A 23,908-nucleotide genomic window follows, 5' to 3' on the forward strand; every position below is an offset into this window, starting at 1 on the left:
AATACCTAGTAGTGCGATTGCTGGATTGTAGGGTAGTTCTATTTTTAACTTTTTGAGAAACCTCTATGCTGTTCTCCGTGGTGGCTGTACAGGTTTGCATTCCCACCAACAGGGCAAGACGGTTCCCCTTTGTCTGCATCCTCGCCAAACCCGTCGTTGCTTGTCTTGTTGATTTTAGCCCTTTTGACTGGTGTGAGGTGGTATCTCATTGTAGTTTTGATTTGCCTTTCCCTGATGCTGAGTGATGTTGAGCATTTTTTCACGTGTCTGTTGTCCATGTTTATGTCCTCTTTGGAAAAATGTCTATTCGTGTCTTCTGCCCATTTTTTAATTAGATTATTCATTTCTTAGGTGTTGAGTTTTGTAAGTTCTTTACACGTTTTGGATACTAACCCTTTATCAGATGTGTCATGTGCAAATACCTTCCACTGGGAGGCTTTTGATTACTGATTTAATCTTCTTTCTTGGCATAGGTCTATTCAGATTTTCCATTTCTTCTTGGTTCAGTTTGGTAGTTTGTGTGTTTCTAAGAATTTGTCCATTTTGTCTGTTTTATTTTTTAAATCCCTAATAGATAATATTTTTGTTGTTTGTTTTTAACATAACCACAATGGCTTATCTGCCTCCAACAAAACTCTCAGGCATTCCTCCATACCTTCCAATGCCTGGCCTACACCTGGTTCCCCCCTACATCTCTGTCTCCTTGTTTAGACCAGGATCCAAACAGAGGCACAGGTGGCTCCTGGCACTATGTCTTCAGTCCCTCCATCTGTGACTCCTTTTCCTTCTCCCCTCTCCCTTAGACCTGCCTTCCTTTTCTGGAGACTCCTTTTTTGTTCATAAAGTAACCACCACTGATTAGAGGCTGGGCATTCTGCTAAGTGTTACATCCTGTAGCTCCTGGTTGCATGCTGCGTCCCTTGGAGGGCAGGAGCCCTGGCCTGCCCCAGGAACTCTCCGTACAGATTCACAAATGTTGAAAACTTCCCTCTAATCAGGCAAAACGTTTCCTCTTTCCAACTCCAAGAAGAACTGAGCTGCTCATGACCCAGTGGCCACACCAGCACGTCCATCACCCACACCGTCTCCAACCCCTGCAGAGCGGGCTAGGCGCAGGCTCCCTGCTGGGTTGCTGGACTGTGGTGCCCTGTGCCTGCCCTCAGTGGGCAAACTCTAGCTCAGAGAGGCCAGGGACTGCCTGAGCCTGAGTGGGTGCAGTAGGTGGTGCCCACCTTTCCGTGTGGGGCAGAGACGAAGGAAAGGCTCACTGGGGGCAGGGCACTTCCAGCTGCGTTAGAAGTCCAGGCCCTGTCCAGCTACAGCCTAACCTGCTGTGGCCCTGGGCGAGGCCTGGCCTCCCTAGGCCTAGGTTTCCCCAGTCCAGGGTCTAGATGTCCCTTTGTTTATCCATGACATCTTTGCTGAGCATGTCAGGCCATGGGGTATCCCCAGGGACCAGATACTCCCAGCCTGGCCCCTGCTGCCTAATGGCCTCCCACCTGACGCCCTCCTCTTCCCCCAGGCTGTGGCCATGGATGCCCTGTCTCTGGAGCAGCAGCTGCCCTACGCCTTCTTCACCCAGGCGGGCTCCCAGCAGCCACCGCCGCCGCAGCCCCAGCCCCCTCCACCGCCGCCACCCGCGTCCCAGCAGCAGCCGCCCCCGCCACCCCCGCAGGTGCCCGTCGGCCTCCCCCCAGGCGGCCCCCTGATGCCAAGTGCCAGCTTGACGCGGGGGCCCCAGCTGCCCCCGCTCGCGGTCACAGTACCATCCTCTCTCCCCCAGTCCCCCCCAGAGAACCCAGGCCAGCCGCCAATGGGGATCGACATTACCTCGGTAAGCCCAGGATGGGGTTTTGTGGGGCCTGGTTTGGGGGGCTCATGCAGGAGGATTCTGGGGGGCTGTGGGAGACCCCCATTGGGCTCCCAAGGCCCCAAAACACTCAGGCGTCTGGCCGAAGCCTTCTCGAGGTTCCACTTCAAGGTCAACTTGGCCAGGGCTAGGGCTGAACACTGCTGGGTTGGGGTTGTCATCCCATGTGTAGATGGCAAAGCTGAGACACGAGCAGGGATCATTTGCCCCAAAATTCACCCAAGATGGGCCACCCCGTGTCTGGCTGCCAAGGCTCCCCCATGGCCCTTGATGCCCAGTGCTTCAACCCTTCCCACCTGAAATGGCTCCCTTGGGGGCAGGGAGGACGCAGAGCTCTCAGGGCCTGGGGGACAGGTTCTGGGAGCCAGAGGGACAGAGGGGAGCTTGGAGGAGAAGGGATAAAAGCTCCCCTGTGGTTCATGCAGCACAGTGCCCTGGGCCCAGAGGTGCAGTTTAGACCACAGGACCCTTTGCCTAGGCCTGGGCTCAGGGTAATGGGTGCTAGTTTTGACCTCTGCACCGCGCAAAGCTTCTTGATTGTTCACACTTTTGCAGGGGGTGGCTGTAGCTACTTTGACCATATTCAAGGAACAGGAACCACGTTTGGGGTATAGCATGCCCTCTCCACTCAGTCCTTGGCTTGCAACCCCAAGATAAATGTCGTCAGAATATCACACACTCTGCAAAGACAAGGTCCCCCTGAGTGGGCAGGGTGGGTAATTAGAGACCTGTTTCCAAGCTGCTCTGATCCCTCATAGGGCAGACCCCAGGGGTCCCCCAGACAGGAAAGCACACAAGCCTTTTCTTTGTCAGACACACAGCTGGTGTGGGAGCAGCTCTGATGGTGGAGCCTGCCTGGGGTACCTCATTCCCTGATGGCCTGTGGCAGCGGTGCCTCACTTTTGAGCTGGGCACACACAAGGGAGGCACAGGCATCCGGGCCAGGGGCACAGACATTACCTCCCCAGGCTCTCAGGCCAGTGAGTCTGCTGCTGGGCACCCCCACCAGGGACATCTGGCTCCCTTGGGGCAGGGGCTCTGGTGGCCTCTTCCTTGGGTTTGTGCCGACTCAGCCAAGCAAGGAGAATGTCCCTCTGGACATTTTCTTCTTTTCAACTGTGAGAGGGCCCCCCAGCTAGTCATTGCCAAGTGACTGTGCTGGCACCTCCAACACGGATACTTTCTAATTGAGCACCCATGGCCCACCCGGGCTCAATCCCTATCCCAGACTACTCAGAACAGGCCACTGAGGAAATGGGGGAGACTGAGCATTTATGAGGCCCTGGGCTGTTCGTCTGGGCCTCAGTGAACAACAGGTCCAGAGAAGTCAGGCAGCTTGTCCAGAGGCAAACAGCGGGTCCTGGCTGGACTGGGAACGGAGCAGGGTCTACGTCCAGGTCCTGACCCAGCCTGTCTTGGCCCTGGTGAGAAGCTAAGGCCCTCTGTCCCTCTGTGTCCTTGCTGCCCCTTGGAGGTCTCTGGACAGCATTCCCATCAGGCTCATCCCAAGTGATGCTGCTGGTAGTGACTGCCCAGTCCTGGGTGTCTTGTAGTGAGCCCCAGATGGCCTCTGCTGTTGGTCCCACCACCCCTCGAGGTGGGCAAGACGTGCCAGTGCATAGAGCTGGGGCTCAGAGAGCCGAGGGCGCTGCCCGGAGTCGGCAGCAGAAGGCAGCACAGCCCTGCCCCGCCCGGGCCTTTCGTGCCCACCTGTGTGTGTGTGTGTGTGTGTGTGTGTGCGCGCGCACATGTATGGCTGTGTGCACACGTATATGGGTGCGGGTGTGCGTTCATGCGGGTGCTGTGAAGCCCGCTGAGTCAAGGTGGACCCTGCCGCCCCCTCCCACAGCCCTACAGTATGATTCTGTGAAGCTGGGTTCTCTGACCAACCCCCCTGTCCTCTGGGAGCCCCCAAAGGCCCCAGGCTCCGACAGGGCTCAGGGACCCACACCTCTTGCAGGTGCTCCTGGTACTCTGCTCACCTGATAGGTGGGAGGAGTCTTTGGGTGGTGCTCAGTGGGGAATGGCCAGGCCCAGGACGCCAGGCCTGGGGCCCCTCGCGTGTCCTGACCTGTCTGTCGTCACAGGCGCCGGCTCTGCAGCAGTACCGCGCTAGCGCCGGCTCCCCGGCTAACCAGTCTCCCACCTCACCTGTCTCCAATCAAGGCTTCTCCCCCGGGAGCTCCCCGCAAGTAAGGGACGCCGCCTCCCCTCTCCCACCGCCCCGCATCCTTGCTTTGCGTCCCCCACATATCGACCCCCCACCGCCTGTGCCTCACGCCTCATTCCATCGCATCTCGTCCGCGCTGGCAGGGCAGGGAGGAGAAGGCACTGCCCCGCCAGGCCCAGCCCCGGAGCTGCCACGTCCCCACTGTGTCTCTGTGGCCTCTGTGGAGCCCCATCTGGAGGTGGTGGTCTCCTCACTTCAGTGAGCACCTGAGTGTTGGCCACACCCTGGCTTCTTGCCCGGCAGTCAGGGACACCTGTGTGCGGCTCAGAGCGTGTGTCGAACAGCCTGTGCCCACGTCCCCACCTGCACCTGCCCACGTGGGACTCCCAAAAGTGGACGGGTTCTCCCGCTTTGGGGCATAGCTGAGGTGACAGCTGGCCTGTGGTTGGGGCTCTCACTCTCAGATTCGTCTCCCCTCTGCCTCACAGGAAGGCAGGTCCTCACAGGAAGCTTCTCTGAGTGGCACTGCAGCCTCAGGGGCCTCTGTCCCCATCTCAACAGATGAGGAAACTGAGGCTTGCCTCAGGCAAGTGACCACATCCGTCACTCTTGAGTTTGCCCCCAACACCATTGGACCCCAATCTCTGACACACGTACATGCACACATACCCCCCCCTCCAGGTTCCTCAGAATTCTCCTTAGCACCTCTCTCAGCCCATGGCCAAACTCTATCTGGAACATTCCACCAGAGGAGAAGAGGTGCCCACAAACTGACATCCGGGCTCAAAATTCCCACGCTGCAGAGCCTCCTCAGGACCCCACCACTGCATCCCCAAAATGTCACCAAACTGAGAGACTCCCAGGAGCCGCTGCCACAGGGCAGTGCCCAAGGCCCTGAAGCCTTATTCTTGGCCCAAGGGGTGATAGGATTTTCCTTCCCTGCTAAGGAAGGGAGAGGAGCTCTCCCACAGGCAGGGCCATGCAGGAACAATGTCAGGCTCCCTTGTCCCAGTGGACATGCCTTGCTGTCCCCACATCCCCCGTTCTGAGAAATGCACCCAAATTGGGCCCTGTGTTGAGATGGTGGGTGTCCTGTTCAGGAAGGCTGCTCTCATGGTTCCATCTGCTATAGGAGGGGCTCTCCTAGGACCCTTCCTCCACCAGCCCATAGTGGCCTGGGGTCCTGCTGGGACCATCTGTGTGCAGCTTCCTGCTCCACAGGCAGGTGGGGAGGGCATCAGTGAGCTCAGGGCAGGCCAGAGGTCAGCCTGATGTCTGCAAGCTCTAGATACGTCCACACTGGCTCCCAGCCCTTCTGGCCCCTGAAAACTGGCTAGTTGGGTCATGTGGTGTCACAGGATGCTGAGGGATGAGAGAAGCAGGTCCAGGCAGGGGAAGTGGCAGGTGGGCCTGTTCCTGGAGCTGGTCCTTGAGTAATGTCCCTTTTTACACAGGAGGCGGGACAGGAATTCAAGGGTGGAGCAGATTTCTCAGGAGAGATTTGCCTAGACCAAAGTGGGGTTCATCCATCCTAGGCAGAAAGCGTGTTGCCGTCTCGTCAAGCCCACGTCTGTGTGTTGGTCTGTCATCATTCAGTGGATGCTGGCAAGGGAGGCAGGCAGCTCAAGCGGCTGTGAGGTCGGGGATGTCAGGTTGTCTGGACTCAACCAGACATGGGCTTAAGATGGCTGAGAGGCTCACTTGGGGGCAGACCGTGCTGCTGGGTGGAGGCCAGGCCTGGCTTCTCAGGGTCACTAGGTTGCATTCAGTGGCCCTGTGGGCCAAGGCCTCCCCTCCTCTCCCCAGCCTACCAGCCTCGAGTGCACGTTGTATTTGTCTGACTGTACCCTGGGCCTGAGGCAGCTGGCCTTCAGTACTGTGTTCCTCCCTTCCATTCTGAGCGGACCTTTCTGGCAAACTCTCATGGCAGCCTGACAAAGAAACCTTAGCCTGGGTCCCCCGCTTGTGACAGCCAGCCCCCTTTGAGGCCATGGCCGTGCAGATAGACACACATACCTTGGAACAGACCTGCTTCCTTCTTTGTGGGGAAACCCAGCCACAACCTTGCAGCCCCCTTTTCCAAACCTGAAGCTGGCTATATTTAGGGCAAAGGTGGCATTTTTGCCACATTGGCTGTTTTCCTTTCTGCTCTCGGGTCACTCGCTAAGGAGGAAAGTGACTTGGGTCTGGGCCGCGGATGTGTTTCCTGAGGCCTGGTATCCCATGTGAGGTCTGGCCCCACACTGGCTGTCCCTCCTCCCTTGCACATCCCACCGGTCTCCATCCTGCCATCTCTCATTGGCATCATGGGAGTAGGCAGGCGCTCCAAGCCACTGTTCTGGCATCTCTACTGCCTGTGAGGGTCCCCAGTCCCTTGCTCTTCTCCTAGGAACAGACCTGGCCCCTGGCTGGCCTTGGAAGACCAGGGGGTGGGCTCCCTGCCCACCTGTGGGCCCTGGGGTCCCCCAGGCAGGCAGCCAGGGGCAGATAGCTGGGCAGGGGGCTCTCCGTGTGCCTGTCATGTATTCGCTTGGCCGGCATCCGGCTCCATGCGCCCATCCTGTCCACGTGTATATGGCCTGCCACCATGTCCCATGTCTTCCTGGGGGCCTGACAAGGGTCACCGAGTGTACTTCCCATTCTGAAATTCAGAGCACCCCCCCCCCCCGCCTTGGCCCCAGTCACGTGTTCTTCTCTGAAACCCGTCAGGGGGGTTTCCTGATCCCTGCGGCCCCCCATCTTCTGTCTGATGGAAACAGGGTCACCCATACCTGGGCTCAAGTAGAGGAGATGGGGGATGGTGCTTTGGGGGATATCGGGGTACAGAGGTCCCCCAGGAGCAGGTGGTGGATAGAAACATCCTGAGATTGGGGGGGCACCCCTCCATCCTGGAAGGTGTGGACTCTCCCACGAGGCCTGCAATAGGTGCTCAGCCTCCTTCTCTCCTGAGCATCCTCCAAGAGGTTCCCGGGGCCTCCCTGTGGGCACAAGCAGCCTGTGGAAGGTCCCCCGCCCCGGCAGCCCCCAACCTGGTCTTGGGGACCGTGATGACAGCAGGCCTCTCTTCTGTCTGCAGCACTCCTCCACCTTGGGCGGCGTGTTTGGGGACTCGTACTATGAGCAGCAGATGGCGGCCAGGCAGGCCAATGCTCTGTCCCACCAGGTGAGCGGGTGCCCGGGTCACAGCGCCCACAGCAGACGCTCACCCGGACCCCGCCCGCCCTTCGGGCGTGAGCTTCGCTCCTAAGGCTCCCTCCTGTCTCCAGGCCTTGGAGGGGGTGGCTTGGCTTTGCCTCCCCGGGCACCCATGCTGGGCCCATAGATTGAGGCCAGCAGCAGAGGGGGCGGAGGGATGGGCGGCGAACACTGGCAGGGACAAGGCAGTGGCTGTAGCACTGGCGCCTCGGCGTAGACCGTGCATGTGGGTTTGCCGGGAGGCGGAGCTGGCTTTGCGTGGAGGTCAGGGTCAAGGGCATGTGGGCATGAGAAGGGTTGGCCGCTTCCTGGAGCAGGTCACTCACCCATCCATCCTTTCATCCATCCATCCATCCAGCAAGCCCTGAAGGGGCCATGTGTGGACAGACCCGGGCAGGTTCCGAGAGGGCGGAGGGGGGACCCTCAGTATCTGAGCACGGGCACTGGGTGTCTTGCAGAGGAGCTGGTCCCAGCTGCTGCTGGACAAGCCAGCCAGCAATAGCCAAGGGTTCAGCAGGGCCGGCCTCATCCCCGTGTGCTTCCCCCCCAGCTGGAGCAGTTCAACATGATGGAGAATGCCATCAGCTCCAGCAGCCTGTACAGCCCAGGCTCGACGCTCAACTACTCGCAGGCGGCCATGATGGGCCTCACGGGCAGCCACGGCAGCCTGCCGGACACACAGCAGCTTGGCTACCCCAGCCACAGCAGCATCCCCAACATCATCCTCACAGGTGAGGCCAGCTAGCCATGGTATCCTGGGTGGGGGTCTTGGGCAGAGTGCCTCCATGGGGCCTGGCAGCTGCAAGGGGCCTCATCCCCGGGAGAGACGGCGCCCCTGCCCTGCAAGGTGAGCCATGAGAAGACCGGGCCAAAGGAGGCCAGACCCCACCAACCTTGACTCATGGCTGGGCTGTGCGGAACAGGCCCGGGGCACACTGGCCTCTGGACCAGGCTTCCCATGTCCTAATGCTCAGACCAAGAACAGGACAGAGCCAGTCACTCACCCAGGCCTGCGTCTGCTACCCGGGTCCCTGAACCCCATGAGCTGAGTGTACTGGGGTCACAGGTGACTAGGGGGTGGGCTGTGCCTGGCAGGGCTTGTCACATGCAGCCAGTATACATGCAACAGCTCATGCACGCTGTGATGAGCATCCCTGAACGGCCTGAGCACAGTGCCCAGGTGTCTAGGGACATGCACAGCACATGTGAGTAAGTCCCTGCTCCACGTGGCATAGAACCCAGACCGTTTGCTGCCTTGGCCGCATCCTGTAGCTTTTGGGTTTTAGTGAAAGAAGCAATTTCTTTGTAAGCCAGGACTGTCTCAGCATGGAGAGTGACACCCCCTGCTGGTCCCACGGACATCTCCAGGATGGAGGAGTCCGTGCCCAGAGCTGCCCCCACCACCACCCCGAGCCAGAAGTGCTTCCTCCCAACCTTGGGGGTGTGAGCAGCGGTCTGCAGTAGATCCTCTGGGGGCAGTAGCTTCAGATGTGTGAGAACGCGTAGGCCCCTGTGACTGCTCCAATAGCCCAGAAAGACCAGGACCTTCATACCCATGTCTCAGATTGGGAAACTAAGTAAGGTCTCACTGCAAGTAGAGGAGAGAGTGCAGGTTCGAACCCTGGTCTCTGGGGGCGGGAACTCACACACCTCAGCCTGCCTCTCGGTGACGCACACAGAGGAGACGTCCTGGCAGAGCCTGGCAGAGCAGGGAAGGCCCCTGCCCCTGCCAGCTCATGCTGAATGTTTGTGACATGGGTCTCATCCCAGGGCTTCCCAGCCTTGGCACCGCTAATATGTGGGGCTGGATCTTTCTGTGTGTGTGGGGGGGGCTATCCTGTGCATTTCGAGGTGCTGAGCAGCGTCCCTGGTCCCCACCCACCTGAAGCCAGTAGCATTCCCTCTTCTCCAGTCATGACAGCTAAAAATGCCCCTAGACATCACCAGTGTTCCCTAGAGAGCGAACCCCCAGATAAGCACCTCTTGTGTGGCCCAAGCCCCTCTTCCCTGAGCATTGACAGGAGCCATGGAGGTGCAGGGCATGGGAACAGAGAGCCAGGACCACGCTGAGACTTTTGTTTGTCCTGTGTCCCTTCCCTTCCAGTGACGGGAGAGTCCCCTCCCAGCCTGTCTAAAGAACTGACCAGCACACTGGCCGGGGTCGGTGATGTCAGCTTCGACTCCGACAACCAGTTCCCCCTGGACGAACTCAAGATTGACCCCTTGACCCTGGACGGACTGCACATGCTCAACGACCCCGACATGGTCCTGGCTGACCCGGCCACCGAGGACACCTTCCGGATGGACCGTCTGTGAGCTGCACACCTGGCACATCGCCGCCCAGCCCCCGGCTCCATCCCCCCGCCGGTCAGTGGTCCCGACGGCGTCTCCCTGAGCCCAGGGACGGCCGCGCTCCGTCCTTCGCAAACGGCCGAGCTTGTGATTCTGAGCTTGCAATGCCGCCAAGCGCCCCCTGCCCATCCACCCCCCCACCCCCGCTGTCCACCTCCCTCGGGAGGCCGCGTGTCACCCCCGCGGACCCTCCCTGCGCGTGCTCTCTCGCCCCCCACCCTGGGCCATGAGCCGTCCCCCTGTAAGATGCGGAAAGCATGTTGGGCAGGGCCGCCGGCCTGGAGGGGGCGCTGTGGTCCACGGCAGTGGTGGGCTGAGGTGCATTTTCCGACTGTTGTCCAGCTCTCACTGCCTTCCTTCTCTCCTGGTACCCCCCCACCCGCCAACCCGCCAACCCCAGCCCAAGGTTAGGTAGCGAGCCAGCCCCACCCTGCCAAAGGGAGAAGGTGCCAGAGAGGGGCAGACACAAAGTGAAATAAACACTATTTTGACTGCTGTCTTTTATATTTCTGAGCACATTCAGAGAATGCTAGATTCCGTCCCATGGAGGTAGAATATAAAAGGTGTGAACAGAGCATGCAAAGCAGCTAAATCTTCCCGGGACCCACGCTCCCGCTTTGCCCTCCCCCAGCCAGGTCCCTCTGTGGCCGCCTATGCCCTGAAAGTGAAGCCCCTGGCCAGGATGAAGGGGCCTGCCAGGGGGATGCATGTGGAGACGGGGCTTATTTCTGGGGCTTGTTTTCATCTCTCGACTTGTTTTCATCTTCTCTTCTCTGTACCGTGGTCACTGTTGCTGTTATTTAAAGAATGGGGTGGGGAGGGGGCAGCCAGGGCATTTTTTGTTGTGTTTTTGTTTGTTTGTTTCTTTTGGTTTGTATTTACACTTTGGTTGTAGACGAGTAGCTGACTCTTTCAATCCAATACTTGCCTGAGAGCATGTTTTTATTCCAGAAATCCCATGTTATATATTTTTTAAGCTAACTGGAAGCGGTCTACTGCCTGCCGGGTCTGAGCGGAGTGTCCGGCCGTTCGCGCTAAGGCCCGCGTTATCTCAGAATGGAAGGGCTGAGTGAGGGCGGGTTGGGCCTGGTAGGGTCTCTGGCAGAAGGTCAAGGTGGCCAGGGGTGCCTCCCCTCCAGCCACGTGACAGACTTCCAGGAAGGAGCCACGGCTTTTATTAAGGGTCTTTCGAAGACCCACCTCTGCTTGGTCATCCTCAAGGTGCCTGCCGGTCCTCAGGGAGGACTAGTCCCAGACCCCGAGGCTGGCGGCCGCCGCAGCCCCTCTGCCCCAAGAACCGGCTGACATTCGTTCCCTCCAGCCACCCCTCTCACGGCTCCTCCTGGTGGGACTGGACTCAGAGGCAAAGAGCAGTGTGCGCTGTAGCGGCAGCTTTCCAGGTGCTTCTCGAAGTGCCTGCAGAGGCTGAGGTGACCATCAGGGCTCGCCCACTGTGCTGGGGGCTGTCCCTGTGCCCACCAGGCCCTGGCAGGCGGTGACAGGGGTGTCTCTGCTTTCTGTCAGCTGCTCTGAGGTAGGAACTTCTGTTTCAGTCCCTCCTAAGCTGCATCTTGAGCTCTCGCTGGCTCTGCGGCCTGCAGGCTGGGCCGGCACCTTCCGCTCGCTGCGTTTCTCTGTGGTTTCCCAGCAACTGCCTCTAGGTCTCGAGAGCCCTTAGCTCCGTCCATGTGGGAGCCGGATTTCATCCGAACGACATCCCTCCCTCTTGTTCCCTGGGCCGGGCCGTTCACACCTGGCCAAGCGACTGGGCGGCCACAGGCGTGAGAAGGCCCCCTCCTCAGTCAGTTGGCCCCTGCTGCCCTTGTCTGGGCGGGGGGACACGGGGTCAGTCCGTCCAGGTCGAGGGCCCAGCCTCTCACTGAGGCAGGGGCTGGGAGCAAAGAGTGAGACTTTTTTTTTTTTTAAAGAAAAACTACATGTACATAGAAGAGTTTGATTACCATTAGACTTGTGTGTAGAACTTTTTAAAAAATGGCCTTAATAAAATTACAAGCAACCTTCCTGGATGCAATTTTCAAACAAGGCATTGGGGATCCCTGTGAGGGAGCCCCGTCAGCCCATACTTCCCATCTGCTCGGCGCCCGGTTCTCAGTGCAGATGGGCAGGAAAGGGAAGGCGTCCACCCCTGCAGCCTGTGTCCAGCATCCCCTTGGCTGGGGGGCACAGGTGACATTGTATTTGCGTGGCCACTTTGGCCCAGGAGGGGCATAGGTGCGGTTTTCCCAGGGAGGGGGTCCCAGCCAGGAGCCAGTGGCCAGGTGTCCCTGTGTCCTCAAAGGGTTCACACCCCTCCCTGGGCCTGGGCAGGCCTCCTGAGGTCTGCAACAGGGGGTTTTGCTTATTTCTTAAATATTGCTTCTCTACTAAGTATTCTTGAATTGCCAAGATTTCCTGAAACAGGACAGCCTAAGGGAACCAGCCCTTTGACTTGTGATGTGAAAATACTGTGATTTCAGGCGAGCTGCGCCATGAGGGGTGGGCCGGGGCCCCCGAATATTGTACATAGACCCGCCGCCTGTGTCCTTGCTTGCTCGCTCGCTCGCTTGGGACAGGCCTGGATGCTCAGCCCACGTGAAGTCAGAGGCCAAGCCAGTCTCTCCCCCTGCCACTTCCCCCGAGTGCTCCCGATTTCAGTCCCCTCAGCTGTGTGAGCTTCTGCCCCGGGAACAAGCCGAACAGTGTGTTCCCACCTGCTTCAGTCCCCCAAGCCCCGAGGACAGTGAGTTGTTTACCCCCAGGGAGGCTTGTGGGCCAAAGTAGAGCCCGGGATCAGCCCTTCTCTGTGTCCTCCAGAGACGAGGGCTTATGCCGCTGCCCATCAGAGTCACCCCCAACAGTGTCTGGGGCTGACGTGGGGGAGGAGAAGGGGTCTTGTCAGGATCGTAGTCCCTGTCAACAGGTACCCATGCCAACCTCCATCCCCACTGAGTCCTTACCAGGGGGAAGATAGGCAGCGCTCTTCAGGACTCCCTGCAGCCCCCTCCTTGTTCTCCTCACACACCCTGCTTCCTCCGGACACTCTTCTGGGCAGGAAGTGTTGAGGGGGCTGCCAGCCCCTTGGGGCAGCGGACCCTGAGACCCTCAGTGGAAAAGCTCAGGAGGCAGGTTGACTCTTCAGCAAAATTTAGGGGCCCACAGCTGACAGCATCCAAAAACTGTCTATGCTCCCCTGTGGGGGACAAGACAGAGCAGAAGGGGCCCAAACTGGGTTGAGTCCAGTCTTCCCTGCCACTGCGGTCCATAGGACTCCCTGGGACCAGCCAGGCCGAAGGGAAGGGCAGCCCTGTGTGTTTGTGGCCCTTTCCCCAGCCACACCTCCACGCAGACCTCCCTTCTGGCTTCTGAGCCACCCACCTGCCCCAGGGGTGTGCCTTGAGGGCAGGGGTCCTGCCTTTGCAGCCTCTTTCTGGTCTTGTCTATTTGTGGGTTTGGGGGGCTGGGAAGAAGGGTTCTGATGTCTCTGTGTTTGGCCTGATTTCTCTGGGTGCTGAGCTCCCCGGAGGATGCTTAGCTGGGTGGGCCCTGTTGTGAGGCCCATGTGTCATAGTGGGGCATGCAAGGAAAGATGTCCAACATCAGGAGACCCCCACATGGAAGGTGAGAAGGCTCCATGTCCATCCAGATGTCCAAGGGTGGAAGTCCGGTTTGCGGGCTGTGTGCCAGGTGCTAGCTGCGGCCTGGTCAGGCAGGACGGGAGCAGGTGCCAGGGCTGTGGGAGCTGGGCCGCCTTCCCTGCCGATCCAGCATCCTGATGATGAGCCCATGGGAATGTGCTTCCCTCCCCAGGCCTCCACATCTCAGCCAACCCTGAGCTGGTTCATAACCAAACATCCTTCCAGACTCCCACCCCCCAACTGGATTCTGGGTTTTTTGCATTTCCAAAGAAGGCATCCCCACTCCTGGGTGCAGGCTGGGTGTGGTGAGGCCTGGTAGTGTTGGGGGGCCCTCCACCTCCCACCCGGTCCTGACAAAGCAGCAGCAGCACCCATCACCCTCCCTGGCTTCTGATGGAGCCGTAGTTAAGAGGCCACAGAGGCTCTCAGTGTAGGGGTAGGGTGTGGGGGCTGCAAGGTCAAGGGTACCCAGTGCCCCTGGTCTTGGCCCATCACTCCACCACTCCTGCAGGTGGCGCTTCAAGTAAGGGAGCTTTAGCCACCTGAGCCTGTCCCCTTGGCTTGCAGAGCTGCGGAGGGGACTGTGTGCTTCCCTCACTGCTGGAGGCCTGCCTGGGTGTTGAGTGGGCAGCTGGGTCTGTTGGTGCCCCACCTCCTGGGAGTCTCACAGTGTGTGACTGGGGGTTCCTGGGACATTCCCCCATCAGGCCCTGCCCAGCCGGGGTTGACTCTCTCTCTGTCCTTGGCTTCTCTTGACCTTTGGCCTCTAGGGTTCCTGGTTGGGTGGGGCTCAGGCACCTCTCATCACCCTCCCTGTGCCACAGGCAGCTGGCCCCAGACACATTCTCTCCGAAGTGACCACTCCCCAGGAGGGAGGTGGGGTGACCTGCACCCCCAGGCCTGGGCACTGGAGTACTCTCAGAGGTATGGAGGCTGGGGTGGGTGGGGGGGTAATGGGAAAAAAGACCCTTGTGACCCAGGCCTCAGTTTCCCTCCTGTCACTGGCTCAGACCCATGGGTCTTGGGGCCTCAAGCTCTTCCTGGCAGGGTGGGAGGTAGGGGCTGGATGTGAGAGTGATGCTGGCTCCAGGCAGTTCGCTCCGCCTTCTGCCCTCTTGGCCAGCCCTCCACACCCTGTCGCAGGATGCCAGGAACACATGGTTCCTGCAGGGGAGTGGTGTTGCTCCGTCTCACAGGGTTCTGGAGCTTGGGGGCAGTCCATGCCCAACCCAGCCTAGCCCATCACTTCTGACCTCTTGCCCACTCGGGACAGGTGGACACAGCCGTGGCCTTTGCCACCAGGCCCTGAGAGGAGGGCTTTGGCAGCCAAGGTCCACTGGCCCCGCTGTGCCCCACTGTAGGAAACTGCCCCTCAGGGGGCCGGGCGGGCCCACTGATATATGCAAACCGCCGGTCCGAGCCCTGCTCCGCCTGTGTTCCTCTGTCCCCAGGCTGGCTCTGCCTCCCCCAGCATGTACACTCTGCTGTGGATGTCCCGTGGGCCGTGGGTTGGGTGCCCACGGTGGGTGGGGGCGGGCGGCTCAGGGCGCACTCGGCCAGCCCCTGCCCATCCTCTGTGGCGTGGACGCTTTTGTCTTTGTACCTTTGCATCCTTTGTAATGAAACATAATAAAAATCCAATGTTTTCGTCTCTGCCTCCTCCCCTTTTTTCCTGCTCCTCCCCCCACACTGGGGCTGGAACATGAGCCTAGTAGGGTATGACAGGTGGGAGCCACACACAGGCGCGAGCCCCTCATCCCCACCCCTAGCCAGCTAGCAGCTAGTTGGGCCTAATGTCTGGAAGGGGAAGGACCCGCCCCCCGGGATCCTGGGGCAGGCACTCAATGGTGGGGATCAAGGCCCAGGACCTCAAGTGGGTAGGAGGCAGCAGCAGGCCTGGGGCCTCCCACATCGGGGTTGGACACTGCTAGTCGGGTTGTTGGGCCCTAACCAGTCAGGAAGGGAGTCCGCGTCGGCGGGCCTGGGCTTGAGGTCCCTGTCCCAGCGCTGCCTCAGAGGCCCCACCCCACCATCTGCCCGCAGCAGAGATAGCAGCCAGCACTCCACCACACACACTTTATTCTGTCCTCTCTGAGCCCCTCTTGGACGGCCACCCCTTGGAGCCAGGTGTTGAGTTCCCTGCTTGTTGCAATCAGGGCAGGCATGATGGTGGCCATCTTCCAGCAGTGGGTCCCTACCCCCATCCCTAGGCCTGCAGCAGCCTCTGAGTCTCGTAGTCCTCTGGGATGGTGTCTGGGGAGAAACGGCAAGCAAGCGAGAGGGGGGTGAGCTTGGGCAGGATGAACTCCCCACCCTCCCTGGCAGGGCGCTCCCCTCACCGTTGCATCGGTAGCGTAGATTGGCCCAGATGATGTTCTCTTGGGAGAAGCAAAAGACCCCCAGGCGGCCACCCCGCATGGTTGTGTCCAGGACCACGTTGCTGTCAGCCACCAGCTCAGGGCCCTCGTAGAACCGCACTCTGTGAGGAGGATGGGATGGTGAGCCCGGGCCCTGGGCTAGGCCCTCCCCTCAGAGTCCTTGGCGTCTGCTCTGGAAGATGGGTCCCCTCCTATCTGGGAGTGGGGGCCATGTGTCCCCCCCTGCCTGGGCCACACTCAGGGCAGGTAGGGTTTTGGAGCTGAGCCTCAGTTTCCCTGTGTGAGAGGATGGACACAGCAGGTGCTAAAGCAGAGTCTGGTGGGGACTGAGAAACACGGAGTGAGTGGGACCCCACCAATCTGAGGACCTGCTGCTATGTCCTGGGTCTTAAGAGGAGTGTCATGTCCCAGAGCCAGACACAGTTAATCTAACTGCCCATATCATTCCCATTTTACAGATAAGAGGACTGAGGTCCCCTGAACCTCCAGGAGCCAGGACAGAGCAAGGGACTCCTGGTCCATCGGCCAGGGGCAGGGTCCCCACCTGATGTAGCCCACTTGGGGCCGGTGCTGCAGGAACCAGCGGTAGGATGTCTTGTCCTTCCAACCCACGTTGCGGGGGTCCTTCCACAGCAGCCGCACCTGTGATGCTGTGTCCCCTGTGTGCCAGAGCGCGTTCCGCATCTGCTCCCCAGGGCCTGTGGAGGACTTCACAGCCTGCCAAGCCCAGGGACAGGGGAACAGAGTCAGAGACCGTACAGGCTACCGGAGCCCCCCAGAACCCTGCCTGCTGGGACAGGTGGGGAGCTACAGGTCTTGGCAGTGGTGGGGGACCTGAGGGTGCCTGGATGGGATGGGAGACTTGCAAGGACCTCTGAGGGTCACATGGAGATTTGCAGGTGGGATATGGGGGGCAGGGATGGTCTGGGATCTCGTGAGAGGATTTGGGAATCCCTGGACAGGTTTGGGGTCTGACAGGATTTGGAGGGGTGACTTTAGTGACCTATAGAAAGTCTTGGGTGCCTATGGGATAAACTGGGGGCGAGCAGATTTGGGGAATTTACTGCAGGGTTTCAGTGACATACCGGGGTCTAGAGGTTCTGCAGGAGGACTTGGAAGCTGAGGGAAAGTTTAGGGCTCCAGGAGAAGGTTTTGGGCCTAAAGGAAGATGGGGGGGGCCCTGAGGGAGTATGTGAGGGCCTGTGGGAATCCAGGGGAAGGCTGGGAGGGCGCTAAGGTCCATAGAGTGATGGGAGAGGGGAGAGGGGGCTGTCAAGACTTAGGGAGTCTGCGGAAGGATTTGGGGCCTCCTAGAGAGCACAGGGACCTAGAGGTCAGGGAGGGCCACAGACACCTTGAGCTGAATGCCGGGTTCGGCTACCGCGCGGAAGGGATTGGCCTGCCAGTACGTCTGCTCCATCTGCTTCCACATAACCACATAAAAGCTGGAGCTGTCCTGGTAGCCAAAGATGAAGCCCGCATAGTCGTCATCTGTGACCGTGTTCACGTGGAACGTGCCTTCGAAGTCCACGCCATTGAAGGCCGTATAGCCTGGGGTGAGGGAGGGGAGCAGGACGTTAGCCCTACCCCCACCGGAGCCCTGCCCCCTCCGCCCCCACACTTATGGGGTCTAACTTGCCTCCTAGGCCCGGATCCCCACCCACAGACCCGCCCCTTCCCCACCCGCCGAGGCCAGCCATGACCACGCCCCTGAGCCTGCCAACTGCCTAGGGCCACGCTCCTTCAGAGTCCAGAACTGTCCCGCCCCTGAGCTCAGTCCCAACCTGGCTCTGCCTTTCCTGAGTTCAGACCTGCCCGTGGTCCCGCCCCGCCCCACCCCAGCCCTCCTCTGGCCCCGCCCCCTACTCAGCTCGCAGCACCGTCTTGCCCCTCTCCCTGTCTCACCCACAGCCAGGCCAGGGTCGCTGTTCATCGTCTGCACGATCTCCATACCCTGAAGGGGTCAAAGGAAGAAGGGCCTCAGGCCGGCCGCATGGGCTCTCACGGGCCTCAGGCCGACCGCATGGGCTCTCGGTTCCCCCGCCCCCAGCTTAGGACCCGCTCCCACCACTTTCCGCCAGGGCCGGGTCCCAACCTGGTTGAGCACCACCCAGTTGGGATCTATCTGCGCGTCGCCCTCGGGGTCCAGTACGACAGTCTGGAAGGCCCGGAAGTCGGTGAGGGTGACCTCGGCGTTCTCCGGACACACATCAATCTTGTCCACTACCTTGTCCGCGTCGAAGTCGCCCTGGCACGCGTCGCCCACTCCATCACCTGAGAGACCAAGTTGGTGGGGTCAGCGCCAGCCCCGCCCAAGTCCCAGTCACGCGCACACCTGCTATCGGTCCCGCCCACACTTGCCAAGGTCTCCACACCAGCCGCAATCCCACCACAGGCCCCGCCCCCTGCCTTACGGTCTAGGTCTTCCTGGTTTGGGTTGGGCACCAGGCGACAGTTGTCCTGACTGTCGGGGACCCCGTCGTTGTCGTCATCCTCGTCGCAGGCGTCACCCTGGCCATCGTGGTCTGAATCCTGCTGGGCACTATTTGGTACTGTAGGGCAGTTGTCCCGTGAGTCCTGGTGCCCATCCCCATCCCTAGAATTGGTGGGTGGGACACAGAGACAGTGAGATTTCCCAGAGTGCTGGGTCGGGCCCGCTCCGCCCACCCTCGGTCCCCACTCCCACCCCAGATGGCCTCCTTACTGGTCTTGGTCGCTGTCGCAAGCGTCTCCCACAAAGTCGTGGTCTACATCCCCCTGGGGAGGAAGGATGCAGGAGTCCGAAATCAGGGCAGGGAAATTCAGAATCCTCCCACCCACCCCCAGTTCCAGAGCCAAGGTCATCCTCACCCCACGGAACACCCCCCCCCCATGCTTAGACTAGGTTTCAGTCTCCTTAACTAGTCTGGAGCTCATCTCAGGGATCTGACCCAGCTGGGGTGTGGCCCTCGCTCACCTGGTCTGGGTTGCTTTTCTGGGGACAGTTGTCACAGGCATCCCCCACACCATCACCATCGCTGTCCTTCTGGTCTGAGTTGGGCACCCTTGGGCAGTTGTCCACCGAATTTCGGATCCCTGGGAGAAGCAGGGGACAGCACAGGATCCCAAGATGCGGGCGGGGCCAGGCTGACCAGCAAGGCAGCTGCAAATCTGGGGCTAGCCTGGGACAGAGTCCTACTGGCTCCCAGGAGCTACAAAGTTAAATCAAGAGCTCCTGCACGGGCCCCAGCCTCAGGGACTTAATGATGGGCGGCGGGTGAGGGGACTGACTCTCACAGGGGAAGCTCAGGGGGACCCTCCGCGGGCACTGTGAATGCACCACCCTGAGTGTCTGCCCCAGATGTAAAATTGGCACCTCCCTGGCCCTAAACCCCAAGCTCACGGCTCTGTTCTCCTAGTTACTCCCTGCAGCATCTGACACAGGGCCCACCTTCCCCTTCTCCAAATGTTCCTGCCTTTTACCCTCTGCGTGGTATCCTAGCTTGCATTTTTCCGCCCACCAGAACACAGTCCATGGTCCCTGGAGTCCAGGGCGAGCTCACCCGCGGCAGCTTCCAAAACTAGCCTAGCTCCGCCCTCAGGCAAGCCCCGCCCCTCGGTGCCAGCCCTTCCCTGTCCCCTCCCCCCTGCTGCGGCGCTCACGGTCGCCGTCGATGTCGTCGTCGCAGGCATCGCCTTTGCCGTCCTGATCTGTGTCCTTTTGGTCGTCGTTCTTCTGGTTCCGGCAGTTGTCGCAAGCATCACCCCACTTGTCACCGTCCGCATTGCGCTGGTCTGGGTTCCGCACCAGCTTACAGTTGTCCTGGGAGATAGGGCCGGTTAATGGGCGGGAAGAGGGCTGGAAGGGCAGATGTCACTCCCCAGACCGGCCTATCTCCGAGGCCCCGCCTCCTCCGCAGAGACGCCCTCATTCCTCCTGTACCCCCGAGTCCACATCCTCTGAGGCCGCTTCCCTCACCCAAGCCACACCCCCACCCCGCTTTGCCTAGGATCCGACGTTGGCTCCACCTGCTCGTTGAGGACCCCGTCCCCATCGGCATCCGGATCGCAGGCGTCTCCGATGCCGTCGCGATCCACGTCCTCTTGCCCTGAATTGGGCACCGTCACACAGTTGTCCTAGGGGCGGACACATTGGGCATGAGGGGCGTGGTCGGTAAGCTCCGCCCATCACCGTCCAGTTCACGCTCTTCAGACCCCGCCCACCTTACGGCACTGGCGTTCCGAGCAGCGAAGCTTCTCGTCGGGGAAGCCGTCCAAATCCGTGTCTCGGCCGCAGAGGAGCCCGTTGCCTGCCCAGCCAACGGCGCACTGCGGGTGGGGTAGTGAGTAGGTGCCCGGCGTGATCGCCACCCATCCCACCCCACCTCACCCCTTCATACCCACGCCATGCCCCTCCCTGCTCGCCCGCACTCACTACGCACGATCGCGAGCCATCGCGTTCCAGAACGCAGTCGGCCTTCTCGTGGCACGGGCTGGGCGTGCCGTCGGGGCAGGAGCGCTGTGAGCGCCGCTTGCAGCCAGATGTCTGGTCGCCTACGAAGCCGGGCTGGCAAGGGCCGCACTGGAAGGAGCCCTGGGCCCGGGCCGCGGGCAGTGAGCTTGGGCTGCCTGCCACTTCGCACCCACACCCGGTGTCTCGATCCTTCCCCACGCCTCCTGGGCCTTACCTGGGTATTGACGCACACGGAGTTGGGAACGCAGTTATGCTGCCCTGTCTCACATTCGTTAATGTCCGTGCAAACCTGGATGTTAGGGAGCACAGAGGTCACCGCCCACACGCACAAACCCTCAGACCTCCCACCCGGTTCAAGTCTCTGCATCCTACCTCTCCCCTCCATTCCTACCCCAACTTCAACCACCCTGATGAGGACCCTTTCCCTCTCCATCCCCCAGGCTCCGGTCCCCCCCCCCTTCCCTGAAGCGAGGCAGGAAAATGGCCGCAAGGCTGGAGGACCAGTTTATTGGACAAAATGAGCCCCCCATTCCCTCCTGGCGCCCACCCCTCCATGGCCCTCACCTGTTTGTTGGCCTTGGCGAAGGCCAGCCCCACGCCCTCGTGAGCGGGGCCGCTGTACCCCGGCGGGCAAGCCTCGCAGCGGAAGCCGGGGCTGGTGTTGATGCAGCGGACGCGGGGGAAGCAGGGATGGGCGTTGCACTGGGGGAGGAAGGGCCAAGGAGGGTCAGAGGATGCAGGAGGTGGGCCCCCTCGAGAGCGGCACCTCACGATTTTTGGGGCTTGAACTTAGAAAATTCAGGGGCCGTCCTCCAGCACTTGGGACGGGGTGCCTTGTGGGGCACACGCCATCGTCCCAGGGGTCAGACGCGACTTTGCCTTGATGGGGCCAGGGGAGCGACCTGGCGGCGAGAGGGGAGTGCCTGGAGGGGGCTGTTCCCGGGAGCCGCTGAGCTCGTTGTTCAAGGGTGGGGGACGGAATTGCGAGGGCGGGCGTCCCCAGCAGAGGGCGGAAGTGGTCGTCGGGGCGTGCGTGCCCGGGGATGGAAGCGTCGTCCGGGCGGGAGCCCCACGGTGGTGGAACGGCCGTTGGGGCTTGTGAGCCCCGGAGGTGAAGGGGGTCGTTGGGGCGGACCAGTCTCGGCGGTAGGAGAGTGGTCGGGGCGGGCGTCACTGGCTAGGGACGGGGTTGGCGGGACCAGCGTCACTGGTGGTGAGGAAAGTGGTAGGGGTGAGGGCCCCCCGCCGGCAAGGTGGTCTGGACGTGCGCTCCCAGAGGTGAAGGGGTCCTCCGGGTGAGTACCCTCAGCGGAGGAGGAGATTGTTGGGGAGGTGGGAAGTTGTGGGGCAGGCGTTAGGGGGATCGTCGGGGCGGTGGGGGGCGAGCGCACCTCGTTGACGTCGGTGCAGTGCGAGCCATTGCCAGTGAAGCCCGCGGGACAGGGTCCACAGCGCGCGCCGCTCGGCGTCTGAGTGCAGACCACGCCTGGGTAGCAGAAGCCGGGCGCGCACTGGGATAGGGGCCGCACGCTCAGACCCGGGGTGCGCACGGGCTGCATCCCTGCGGGGAGAGAAGGGGGGCGGGTCAGGGCCACGCCCGGGAGCAGAGTCTATCGGGACCACGCCCCTTTCTAGCTCCCCGCTCCCCGGGGGGCGTGGCGAGATCCCGGGGTTTCTGTGACCCCGCCCCGGACCACGCTCCGGGCCCGCCAGGTTTTCTCAGTCTCTGTGTCTCCGCGCCCGTCCGTTTTCTGCTTCTCCCTCAGCGTCACTACATCTCCCTGCATCTCTCGCGTGGCCTCTGCTTCTTTTCGTGTGTCCACCATCTCCCTTCCCATAGTCTCTGTCTCCCCTGCTTGTTCGTCTCTCTCCATCCCTCATCCAAACTCTCCATCTCTGCCAGCCTCCGTCTCTTCCTGTCTTTTTCCTCCCGGCCTTTCCTTCGTTGTCTCTGTCTTTGCCTCCCCGTCTCTTCTCCGTCTCCCGCCTGCCGCGTCTCTGCCGCCCCCAGCTGCGCTCACCGCACGCATCACACTCCATCACTGTATTTTTCAGAAACGTGATCTCCTTGACCTGCGGGCAAGGGGGGATGGGATGTAGTCAGCGGGACCCCATCCCTCTCTTCCTCCCTTGGGTCTCTCCTCCCCATCCCCCAGACACCCTTCCCGCAGGCCCACTCACTCCCCTCGGATCCCCCCCCCCACCCCGTACTCCCTATCCTCCCAGCCCCTCCCCTCCTTCCCTGGGACTTCCTTTAACCCCTCATGGACCCCTGTCTTCTCCCGCGGAAGCTTCTACCCCTGGGACTCCCCTTTCCCTCTCTTCTACAACTTCCTCCCCGGATCTTGGTACCCAGAACCCTCTCCCTCTCCACCGGGACCTGCTTCTCCCATCCTTCTAACCCCAATCCTCTTCCAAGCCTCTTACCTCTCCTCCCCACTCCCTGTCTCCCCACCCTGGTCCGCACCTGCTGCCGTAACAGCTCCCGCACATCCTGCAACGCCGCGTTGGTCTCCTGAAGTTCCCGAAGCATCTGCGGGCCCAGATCTGCACCTGCGCGGACAGGAGGCGCTGATGGGGCGTCGGGGTTTGAAGACCCCCACCACCAGTCCTCAGGGCGCCTCAGCTGGGACCCGGGACGCCCTCATTCCTTGAACCTCCTCCCTGCTGCCTGCTTTCTCCGTCCTGCACGTCCCGGTGAACAGCCCCCGAGCCCCTAGGAGCCGCGCGACCCCAGGCCTCGTGGGTCCTCCGGTGTGGCTGGGGGTCGAGGCCACGCGTGGGGGAAGGAGCGGCTTACCTAGTGATATCTGGCCCTGACCTGACGCGCCGAGGACGGCCAGGGTGAGCAGGAGAACGCAGGCGGTGGCAGGAACCATGGCGACGGGGAGCTGGACTGCAGCTTGCTCTCTGCTGCCCATGAGGCCCGCGGGTCCTATTTATCCCGGCGGCGCAGCCGGCTCCCGGGACGGCCCACCCGCGGCCCTGCCCAGCGTCCAGCCGCAAGGTAAACAGATGGCGCTGGTCTCTACGTTCAAGGCCCCGCCCGGTGTTGCTGAACCTGGACACGGCGGGGAAACTGAGTCACGGGGGAAACTGAGTGTAGAGGTCGGTGGGGCGGGTTGTCAGGTGGGACCACCCTCCAGCCCTCTTTCACTTATTTATGGAGTGCCTGCTGTATGCCAAGGTTAGGACATAGCTGAGTTTGAGGCGATCCCCATGGTGTCTCCCTCAGGTCACACTTGGGGAAACAGAGTCAAGAGAGGCTAAAAGTTAGGGCCTCCACCCCCCCTTCACTCTTAAGTCAGGCTGACTGGTCCTCCGCTCCTTCCTCACTTGCTTCAAAATGGGGCAAATGCCGTCTCTCTGTGCTTCAGTTCCCCCCCCCCGTACAATGGAGGTAATAAGTATCATTGTTAATGATTATCATTATTACAGGAAAATGGGGGGTCAAGCGAGAGCAGGGACTCTCAGTTTCCCTGCCCAGGTCTAGAGAGTTCCAAGTGGCTCCCGGATCAGCTTTATGGTCTTCCCTCTCTGTGGTTCTCTGGCTGGTGAGTGGTGGGTGGGGGCAGCCTGGCCCAGAGCCGGCTCAGTTTCCCAATCTGCGTAATGGGCTGTGTGTGGGTCCATCCTCAGCAGGGGGGTGCACAAATTCAAGGGCTCCAGCTGGAGGAGGTCTGTGGGGGGTGGCCAGGGCTTCTGTTTGTGGAGACTTCACCATACCTTCCGAGCTCTGCTCCAGCTGCTGTGGGAACAGCCTGTAATAAAAATAAAAATTACTGCTAATCAGGAAAATCGTCCCTCCCAGCGCAGCCTCGCTCCTGAGCTACAAAACACCTCAACTTTCTGGAG

The 23,908-nt window shown here is 60.8% G+C and overlaps 2 protein-coding genes across 2 annotated transcripts in view; one reads left to right on the top strand and one right to left on the bottom strand.

Annotated features, from left to right (window-relative positions):
• The window catches only part of CRTC1 (CREB regulated transcription coactivator 1), a 74,787-nt gene extending 59,914 nt beyond the window's left edge, over positions 1-14,873 (top strand). The window contains 5 exon segments of the mRNA XM_011222304.3: positions 1,523-1,834; positions 3,958-4,062; positions 7,117-7,203; positions 7,786-7,966; positions 9,340-14,873. Coding sequence (XP_011220606.2) covers positions 1,523-1,834; positions 3,958-4,062; positions 7,117-7,203; positions 7,786-7,966; positions 9,340-9,551 — 897 coding nt within the window. The 3' untranslated portion in view covers positions 9,552-14,873.
• Positions 14,874-15,284: 411 nt separating this feature from the next.
• Positions 15,285-23,395, bottom strand: COMP (cartilage oligomeric matrix protein). The gene is made up of 19 exons (XM_002912736.4): positions 22,854-23,395; positions 22,521-22,606; positions 22,075-22,126; positions 21,445-21,614; positions 20,618-20,755; positions 20,268-20,342; positions 20,015-20,173; positions 19,804-19,908; positions 19,609-19,716; positions 19,243-19,402; positions 18,557-18,675; positions 18,305-18,357; positions 18,015-18,196; positions 17,696-17,874; positions 17,506-17,554; positions 16,955-17,151; positions 16,145-16,317; positions 15,562-15,701; positions 15,285-15,475 (listed from the first exon to the last, which is right to left on the bottom strand). The coding sequence occupies exons 1-19, from the start codon at positions 22,972-22,974 to the stop codon at positions 15,429-15,431; spliced, it is 2,313 nt and encodes a 770-aa protein (XP_002912782.4). The 5' UTR covers positions 22,975-23,395; the 3' UTR covers positions 15,285-15,428.
• Between the last annotated feature and the right edge of the window lie 513 nt (positions 23,396-23,908).

This window comes from Ailuropoda melanoleuca, chromosome 4 (assembly GCF_002007445.2).
Source record: "Ailuropoda melanoleuca isolate Jingjing chromosome 4, ASM200744v2, whole genome shotgun sequence".
NCBI classification, from domain to species: Eukaryota; Metazoa; Chordata; class Mammalia; order Carnivora; family Ursidae; genus Ailuropoda; species Ailuropoda melanoleuca.